This window comes from Trypanosoma cruzi, genomic scaffold, assembly GCF_000209065.1.
Source record: "Trypanosoma cruzi strain CL Brener 1047053512217 genomic scaffold, whole genome shotgun sequence".
NCBI classification, from domain to species: Eukaryota; Euglenozoa; class Kinetoplastea; order Trypanosomatida; family Trypanosomatidae; genus Trypanosoma; species Trypanosoma cruzi.
Genome location: NW_001849262.1, coordinates 37,025 through 46,552, shown reverse-complemented (window position 1 = coordinate 46,552; position 9,528 = coordinate 37,025). Strand labels below are relative to the sequence as shown.

General features: G+C 49.9%; 5 protein-coding genes across 5 annotated transcripts, besides 7 other annotated features; all 5 read left to right on the top strand.

Annotated features, from left to right (window-relative positions):
- Positions 1–9,528: a sequence feature (heterozygous, Esmeraldo-like haplotype).
- Positions 2,421–2,493: a sequence feature (A-rich).
- On the top strand, positions 2,468–3,085 carry Tc00.1047053507129.40 (hypothetical protein, conserved; the record flags this gene model as incomplete). The annotated part of the gene is made up of 1 exon (XM_800953.1): positions 2,468–3,085. One exon carries the CDS (start codon positions 2,468–2,470, stop codon positions 3,083–3,085), a length of 618 nt encoding a protein of 205 aa, XP_806046.1.
- On the top strand, positions 3,326–4,699 carry Tc00.1047053507129.30 (C-14 sterol reductase, putative; the record flags this gene model as incomplete). Its single annotated transcript, XM_800952.1, has 1 exon — positions 3,326–4,699. One exon carries the CDS (start codon positions 3,326–3,328, stop codon positions 4,697–4,699), a length of 1,374 nt encoding a protein of 457 aa, XP_806045.1.
- Positions 4,847–4,907: a sequence feature (T-rich).
- Positions 5,110–5,146: a sequence feature (AT_rich).
- Positions 5,329–5,355: a microsatellite.
- On the top strand, positions 5,417–7,633 carry Tc00.1047053507129.19 (hypothetical protein, conserved; the record flags this gene model as incomplete). Its single annotated transcript, XM_800954.1, has 1 exon — positions 5,417–7,633. The coding sequence occupies one exon, from the start codon at positions 5,417–5,419 to the stop codon at positions 7,631–7,633; it is 2,217 nt and encodes a 738-aa protein (XP_806047.1).
- On the top strand, positions 7,885–9,063 carry Tc00.1047053507129.10 (actin 2, putative; the record flags this gene model as incomplete). The annotated part of the gene is made up of 1 exon (XM_800951.1): positions 7,885–9,063. The coding sequence occupies one exon, from the start codon at positions 7,885–7,887 to the stop codon at positions 9,061–9,063; it is 1,179 nt and encodes a 392-aa protein (XP_806044.1).
- Positions 9,181–9,211: a microsatellite.
- Positions 9,255–9,282: a sequence feature (AT_rich).
- Positions 9,326–9,528, top strand: Tc00.1047053507129.5 (hypothetical protein, conserved; the record flags this gene model as incomplete). Its single annotated transcript, XM_800955.1, has 1 exon — positions 9,326–9,528. A coding segment is annotated over one exon (203 nt), but the record flags the coding sequence as incomplete, so codon positions are not given.

Genomic DNA, 9,528 nt, shown 5'->3' with positions numbered 1-9,528 from the left:
CTGCATAGCACATAAAGAGGCGGGACCATCTCCACATGAACTACGCACGTTCGTCATTGGATCCGGTGCTTCCAAATTACGCTATGGCAGCGAGCTCATATGGGCAGTAGCGACGGATTCAGCGAAGAATGAGATGCAGAAGACGTATGCAACCCTGGCACGCATTGTCAGTGGAGTTCCGAGCACTGTCGACCCGGAATCCGCGCTTCTAGAGGCTAATATGCCGCCGCTCCATGTCCTTTGCCTGCGCGCGCGGCTCTCCATATTTGAGAACACACGCGCATGCCAGATGGACTGGATGCGGAGACCTCCGCCTGAGCCACCGCCTCGCGCAGGTTTCCGCATCTCGCCATTATCTCGGGACGAGCTATATGCCTTCGTAGACGCGTACACAAAGGACTATGGCATCACTCAGAGCTCACCACGCGAAGAGCGGTTCTTTCGCAGCTCCATTCCTCCCTGGTTTGCGGCCTCCGCACACCGGGTCACCATTGGCGTGGAACTTCCGATAGACCACTCAATAACTGACGAGGAAGAGCTGATACGGGAAAAGCGCAGAGTCAGCGAAGAGGCTCTAGCGCTGCACAGTCATCGTTCGTGGATACTCGCGACGGATGGCGGTGTAGACGTTCCCAAGTCAGCCGGGGTTGGAATACAGCTTTCATCCCTCAATTCATCGGAGATAATAGAAAAGGCCAGTATAAACTGCGGTGCACGCCCATGCAGCTACAGGACGGAATCCCGTGCGCTGCTTCTAGCCCTGGAAAGGCTGATTATCCCTCGTATCCAACACAGGCATAAAACCCTGCTTGTGGTTACAGACAGTCAGTCTCTTCTTGCGGCTTTAAATAAGGGCCCGCTCAGTCAGACAGACTGGACGGAGGATCAGATCTGGCAGCGTCTCTTAACACTGACGTGTGCTGGCTGGTCCGTGCACCTGCAGTTTTGTTACGGACATTGTGGAGTACATGCTAACGAGCTTGCAGATCAGTATGCGGCGCAGACCATGGCAACCGGACAATAAACGGAACATGGAATGGCATCTATGTGGCATACGGACCTGCCAACATGCTTTACTACCCAGCTCACCAACAAGTGGCGTAGTACGATTCGTCAAGACACTCATTGCTACTTGCTTTGCGGCACAAGGCCATCAGATCTCAGCGGTAAGGACCTGATCACTCAGGAAGTTCTTCACCGTCAAGAACTGGTTCACCTCGCAAGGGCAAGGTGCGGCGAATCTGAGCTCTGGGGCCGACTATACTGGGCTGTGAGAGATTGCACGAATCAATGCCGTTTCTGCAACATCTCACCAGAACAGTCTGCATATATGCGCTCCAACAACGATCCGACTGCACCGGGGACGGACACTGTTCCCCCGTCGGCAAGGGAGGAAGACGTCTCTCCAGTAAGGAGACGGACCATCACACGTCGTCGGAAGGAGAAATGTCCGTACTGTGATTCTACATTGACGGGATTCTCGAATCTCGTCAATCACTGTCGGTCATTTCATCCGGAACATCCTCCACCGCTTCCCGAGCTCAAATGCGATTTCTGTGATATGGTTTTCCCCACACGGAGAAGCACCGCACAGCACAGCAGTCGCTGCGCACACAACCCAGACGCCACTCGACATCTAAACAGAAGTGCCAGGAGGCGATCTCTGCTGCCGCAGGATCAGCCAGCCTCCACAAGCACGCCAATGGCCCGCAGGAGGCTGGTCATCAGGGAGGATCTGTGTACCGAAAAGCTCTCCCAATGGCACTTGCTTTACAGCAGGAAATTCTTGTAGCTGCCCGACCACGTCTTTGGCACCCAGATGCCACCGTGTCGCTAGAAGTGTTGGTAAGAGTAGGGGAAGAAAGAATTTTTTTATGTGTCTATAGTGGGATAAGGAGGGGATGTGTAGAGGTTTCATTGTGCCGCTTCCCTGAGTGTGTTTAACAACTTTAGAGGTAAATCACTTCGTCCAAGGCGTAAATGGTTTTTTGTATGTTTTTTTCCAAATCAGGAGCATAGGGACGCTTTGATAGTTTGTGTCGGAGCCACCTTGGTGGAAATATTTTGACGGGTTCTTCGTATATTGTCGCTATCATTCTGCACACTAAGCGAAGGATGTGTTTTTCAATGGAGAGACTCCAAGGCGTCTCCGAACAGGTAGTGCTTTTTCGCACTGTATTGTGCGCCACGTTGGTTGATGGGGATGGCACGAAACTTTTAATTCTTTACTGGAATGCAAAAACAGCGGAGTTTTTTTTTGTGTGTGCGCCGTTTGTGTGGTGTGAATTTTGTGGGTATAGAAAACAATGGTGCCCAATAACCTTATTTCACTTCTTGGAATAAGGAAATACAAGGTGGCGAAGTCCACGAGTGCAAAGAAAACGGCGCTGAATGAGGTTGCACTTCGACGGCCAACTAGATTTTTTTTGCTTTTCTTCACTTTTCCATCCTTATTTTGTTTATATACATGTTTTTTTTTTTTTTTTTGTTCTTCGTTGAAGTCTTTTTGATTGTGTGTGGAACTATTTTTAGGAGCCACACGAGGCAGATGAGGCCGGCACAGCCGAGTGGTAGGGTAACGGCATCAAATGGAAGCTGCATTAATTTGTTTACGCAAGAAGCACAGCGATATTCCTCAAAGACGAGTCGTATGTTTTTCGCTCATGCATCTTTGGCAGGGGCGTTTGGAGCACTCTCCGCCGTGGTGGGAAAACTTGCAGTGACGAAGGACAGCGATAGTTTGTTGTTCGTGGCGCTCGCATCGTTTTTTTCAAGGGGGGAATTGCGTGACGCTGAGTTGCAGTGGGTTGGTGTGGTTACGCTTGTTATTCGGGTGCTGTTGTTTGCCTCAAACATCTTCTTCACGGCACAGATGTGGCGTTGGCATCTTAAGGCCCTGTCGTGCGGCCCCACACCGGTCTGTCAAATTGTGAACACAGGGATGAACTTTGCGGTGAGTGCCTTTTTTGGTCTGTTTGTCTTCCGCGAGGAAATAAGTGCGATGTGGGCGGTGGGTGCCCTTCTCGTCGCTATCGGGCTTGCGCTGGTGGTCTCGGATGCGGACGCCTTTGCGCACCGAAACTAGAGGAGAGGCAGGATGGATTTGCGGTGATTTTCTCTCATATGTGTTTGACTGTTGCGAAGAAGAAGCGACTGCCTTCGACCCTGCGCACCCGCACCGAGCCTTTTTTTTTTTTTTTTGCGACTGACGACGTTGTTTCCTTTTCCTTTTTTTTTAAATCTATTTTCTCTCTGCGCCGTGTGGTAACATCAACGGCGTGAAGGAAGTCAAAGCCAAGAAAAAAAAAGCCAAAGAGTACCAGACATGCCACGGAGCTCTAGAGGGGCCTCACGGTCACGCTCAAGGACGCCGCGCCGCGCCACATCTCTCACACGTGTCAGAGCGCCAGAGCCTAAACAGGCCACACCACTTAACCCGCGAACGGTGGAATACGAATGGGGCGGGCCTGTGGGCGCTCTAGCTTTGACAATGCTCCTCCCGGCCTTTGTGCTTATCATCAATGTGCTGTGCGGAGAAAAACAGTGCGCAGTTACTGGCATTTACAATCTTCCTACGGAAATTTTGGAGACTATCCGGGCGTCCCTTTCTCAACTTCCATTTGCAATTGGGCTGGAGTTGGCGTGGTTGCTGTTGCATGCGCTGCTCTACATGGTTCCTATTGGTGGGCGAGTGAAGGGGACGAAGCTGCGTAACGGGAAAACCCTTGTGTACAACATGAATGCTGTGTATGTATTTGTCTTTACTCATGCTGTTTTGGGCGGCCTTCACTACAATGGCATTTTTTGCTTGGCAGGCCTGGCGGAGATGTTTGCGCCCCTCATGATTGCCTCAATCATAATCTCCACTGGCATGAGTATTGTGCTCTATTTAGCATCCTTCCGCGCACCGACAGTGCTGCTTTCTTTGGGAGGCAACACCGGGAATCCTGTTTACGACTTTTGGATGGGGCGCGAACTAAACCCCCGAACTGGTTCACTTGACTGGAAGTTTATGTGCGAATTACGCCCAGGTCTTATTGGATGGAGTGTGCTGAATTGGGCCTTTGTGCTAAAGGCAGTGGAAGCTGGTACGTGTACTCCCAGCATAATTATAATCGCCTTGCTGGAGTCGTTTTACGTTTTTGATGGACTTTTACTGGAGTCAGGGGCCCTGACGATGATGGATATTGTGCACGATGGATTTGGTTTCATGTTATGCTTTGGTGACCTCACTTGGGTGCCCTTTACATATACGCTTAAAACCAAGTTCTTGGCGTATCACCCTGTGAAGGTGAGCAACGCATATGTAGCGTTTTCTTGTATGCTTGCTGTTTTCGGCTACGTCATATTTCGGGGCTCAAACCGTCAGAAAAATAAGTTCCGTCAGAATCCTCATGACAAGGCGGTGATGAATTTGAAGGTGATGGAGACATCACGAGGAAAATCGCTCATCATCTCTGGCTATTGGGGCATATGTCGCCACCCCAACTATGTTGGGGATTGGCTCATGACATTTGCATGGTCGGCACTGACGGGCATAGAGGCAATTTTGCCGTACTATCAGCCGGTGTACTTCGCTGTTCTACTCATACACCGTCAGCTGCGAGATGAGCGTCAAATGGCTGAGAAGTACGGCGATGCAGACTGGAAAAAGTTATGCAGCATCGTTCGGTATCGTTTGATTCCGTATGTGTACTGATTTGGATCCCAGAATAGAAGTCACCTTTAGAGCGGACAGGAGACACGCACGTAAATATAAAAACAACGGGAGGAGCGTCATGAATTCAACGAGAACAAAATTGAGGGAGGATGCACGGGAGGGAGATGAGAAAGGAAGCAGTGGAGGAAAACGAACAACAAAAAGGATTAAACAGACACACACACACAGACAAAAACAAAAAAAAAAATGCGCATTTATTATTATTATTTTGAGAAAAGCATTCGATCCTTTCCTTGCCGGAAAATGGCAAGGGGGTGAGGGTATTTTAATGCGCTCGGATGATTGCTTCCGCCTTCCCACTTTTTTTTTTTTTTGGTTTTTGTCTCTGTGTCTGTGTGTCTGGGCCAAAAGAGGGAAAAGGGAACACAATTCTTGTTCTATTTGAATCCTTTTTTTTTTTTTTTAAAATGATTACTATTTAATTAAGGAATTATGTCTTGGTGACAGCGTAGATGTGGGAAAAAGCTGCAAGCATGGGTATGTACTTTTCTTTAAGAAACGCTCTGAAGACAGCTCTTTCCTTTTGGGAAAACTTTTAGAAGAGAAATAAAAACTTTTTTGAGCTCCAAACCCACGTCAATTTGGTTCGTGTATGCATCGATGATCATTTTATTTATTTATTTATTTATTTATTTCTGTGTCTACTGAATTTTCTTTGCTTCTGTCAGAAAAAAGGAGGGCAAAGGAAGCGGGAGGATGCCATGGATTAGGTTGGAGGCAGAGAATGGTCTGAGAGTTATGGCGCCCTCGTTCAGCGCATCCCCGCGCATGGAGGGAATCGACAAGTTGTTTGAGTATCCTGTTCGTGCACGCTCTTTTCACTGCTTTCGTGGATACGCCATGCCTCTGGAAAAGGATGACAACGCTGACAGTCGTCTTTGCCTCATGGAGGAGATTCTTGTGTTGGTGCAGCGCCAGCAAATGGGTGGTAAACTAGGCGAAGTGACTATTGCTGTGGGTGGCCCGGCAGCCTCGCGGGATGAGCTAACCGTTGTGCTTGATTCCGCCTTTGATGTCATTCGACGCACAAACTACAGTGGCACACGCCTTATTTTTGATGCGTTTTGCACCTCATTGGCTTTTGCTCCTGCAGCGACTGATGAGGTGGTGGAGTACGACGGCCTGCCAACGTTGCAGGAATCGCACTGGAAAGAACGACGAGTGAGTGATTGGCGTGACTCGGACAAGATGTCGTCCAACAAGGGACGGCGTTCTGAAGTGCGCTCCTCTTTATTTGTGCGACGCAGAGCCTTGCTGTTCTTTGTTACCCAGGACGTTGTTCCTGTTAATCTCCTGTACTGTCGAGTGTCGGGTGTAAAGTCCCACGGCTGCGTATCCAGCGTTGCCAAAGCCGCACAACATTACCGCAAGGGCCTTCAGTCACTTGAATCTTCTGCTGCACGTGCTTGTAAGAACCTGGTAGATGTCATTGACCGCACGCTTGTGGCAGCCTATAATGTGAATAAGAGTGCCAAGAAGCATCAGCCACTTTGGGGTGGTAATTTTGACAAAATTACATTCGTTGCTGTGTTTTCAATAAACGGCCTTCTTTTTGCCTCCCCGTTATTTTTTCAGCTGACGGATCATCGTAATCGACTCTTCATAGCGGCTGTGGCGGTGGACCAGTTGTGTCGTTGGCCAACGGAGCGAAGTTTATCCAAGCAGACCCCTCTAATACACGTGTGTGACTTGTTGCTAAAGTGTGGAAAGGACGGATTGGTGCTGAACCTTGTCTTTCTTGGTGTTGGCAACGCCGTTTCCTGCGTGTTTGCTTTCCGTACGGCGGGTGAGGAAACATTTTGGGATTCCGCGGTGCTATTGCGGTTTATAAAAGAACATCTCAGGAACCCGAGAGTCGCGCTAAGGCTTGGTGCGGGAACGGACGATAGCGACGATGAAGAAGAAGAAGAAGAGACTGCTATGAAAAAAGAGGCGCGAGAATTTGCCCCGCACTTTTTACTCTGTACGGCATCAATTTACCCAACGACGTGGTTTCACCGTCTTCTATACGAAATGAACAAACTGGAGGAGGAAGCGCCAAAGACGTTCCTTCAGGGAACGAATGACGTTTCCAATGGGAACTTGCCACCGAGGCTGCATGGTACTTGTGACTGTCTTCCGTTTTTTGGGCGGCATGGGAGGAAGACTGTGAAATCGACCCCGTTCGTATGGTCTACAGACACAGTTGATCTCCCTTTGGATATTGCATGGTGTGTTGCCTCCAGTCACATTGTCAAGGCGGAGGCAAATGCGTGCAGTGAGGGTCGTGAAATGGGTCATTATGCCCTTTTTTCGATTTTGTCTGGTATTGCTGGGAATGAAGGGGAATCAGGGCGCTACGGTGTTGGTTGGTTCCACCACTGCTGGCGCCACACGTCAATTGTCGGGATCCGCGGGGAAAAAGAGAACGGCGTTTGTGATTACTATACGACGGAGGCGGACCCAACGAAGTTTTTGGGCGGACTTGCTTCTATTGGCGGAGGGCCTTGCGCGCCGGGTTTTTATGAGGTACGAGAGGGAGGGGGCTGCTTTTTTCGCCAAACTTCCCGCTTTGAAGCTCGCGCCGGAGACGATGGCCCCTTTTTCACCTCCAAGTTGGTGACCTTTCCGTACTCGCTGCTTTTTGAGGGGGATGGAGCGGAGGATGATGCACGGACGGATGAAGAGAATGGAGGACACCTCATGACAGCCCTCTACACCATGAATACCCATAAGGTGAAGGATGCTGAATGTAATGCGTTGCTGCAGGAGATGCTTCTGATGGAAGGAGATTTGACAGAATGGGAGGAGGAATTGATTGAGACGCTGCGGCGGCGACAACATCGATCACCATCCGGAAATGCAGCGTTCGCCTTGTGCCATGAGGCGGCACGTTGTGTTCTGGAAGATGTTTGGCGTTGCTCCATTTTATAGATGAATGAATGGTATCGAATGGAATGTGGATGACTGGCGTCATCCATAGACGTTTGGATGGTGAACTGTGGCCTTCTTGATGTCATTATAATTATTAAGAGGGAGGCGAACAAACAGACACAAGTAAAATAACCATAATTTTTTCCTTTGCTCTTTTCTTGCGCTGCACAGCCGCACAAAGGCACACAAAGAAACACAAAAAAACTCACACGAAAAAAATAGATTGACAGACATTTGAGGCTTAATATAAAATGGAGGCAACATTGTGGGATGAAGAGCCGGCGGTGGTTCTTGACAATGGTAGCGGAAACATTAAGTGCGGCTTTGCTGGTGAAGAGATTCCTCGATGCGTATTCCCGAGTGTTACAGGAGTCTCAATGAATACCAGGAGCAGCGGCAGCAGCAGCAGTCAGCGTGTGTATGTGGGAGACGAAGCCCTGCAGGAGAAGGGTCTGCGTTACTTCTATCCAATGGAACACGGCATTGTTTCCGACTGGGATCAAATGGAGCGTGTTTGGCGGCATGCGTATGAGCAGCTACGTGTGCCGCCTGAGCGCCAGGCTGTGCTTTTGACCGAGGCACCACTGAACCCGATTAGCAACCGTGAGAAGATGGCGGAGACTCTCTTTGAGTCATTTGGCGTGCCAGCGCTTCACGTGCAAATTCAGGCCGTGCTCACACTTTATTCTTCTGGCCGCACCGACGGTCTTGTGTTGGACAGCGGTGACGGTGTAACGCATCTTGTCCCCGTATTTGAAGGGCAGACGATGCCGCAATCAGTGCGCCGGCTGGAGCTTGCTGGCCGTGATTTGACGGAGTGGATGATGGAGCTGCTCAGCGATGAGCTTGACCGTCCATTCACTACATCTGCCGATCGCGAGGTTGCACGGCGCGTGAAGGAGAGCCTCTGCTATATACCGTTGTTCTTTGAAGAAGAACTACAGGCGGCGGAAGAGGATGGCATTAACGAGGACGCGAAAGGAAAAGAACCCTTCACACTGCCGGATGGTGAGGTGATTCACGTTGGGCGCGCGCGGTTCTGCTGCCCTGAGATTCTTTTCAACCCGGCATTGGCTGAGAAGCCGTACGACGGCATTCAACACGCTGTAATTAATTGTGTGAACTCCTGTCCTATCGATCTTCGCCGGCAGCTACTTGGCAGTATTGTCTTGTCCGGCGGCAACACGATGTTCAAGGGAATGCAGCAGCGTCTGCAGTCGGAGCTAGCAGCCCTAGCAAATAAGCGTGCCGCTGAAGACGTCCGCGTGGTCGCTGCGAGCGAACGGAAGTTTAGTGTGTGGATAGGTGCAGCCATTCTTGCCAGCTTGACATCCTTCGCCTCGGAGTGGATCACAAGGACGGAGTACGCAGAGCAGGGAGCTGCTGTCCTTCATAAGCGGTGCGACTCCCTCAGTTTTGTCTCCAAGTAGAGTCCACTCTTTTTTGCATTCCATTCACTTTTTGGATTGGACTGTGTGTGTGTGTGTGGTGCTTATCGTGTTTTCGAAGTCATGTTTCCGTGTGTTGCCGCCTGAGCACACATGGGATTTTTTTTTTTTTTACTTTTTTTTCTCTTTTGCTTAAGTTCTTTTTTCTTTGCCTCGCTACACATATATAAGTGTATTTTAATTTAAATTTTTTCTTTTTTTCTGTTGACTGAAGGGAAGAGGTGTCGTGCACGTTTGCAGCGCCATGCGCAGCCCTTCCTCGGCTTTGTCCTGTGACTCTGCGGAGAGCATCTACAACCTGCTGTGTGCCGTGCAGGCGCAGGCAAATGCGGACGAGGAGGAAATAAAGACACGGCGTCTCCACATCGCCAACTGTGAACGGGAGATGGAGCGAACAAACGAGGAGATACGATTTCTCTCTGAGCAGCATGAGGAGGCACTTGACGA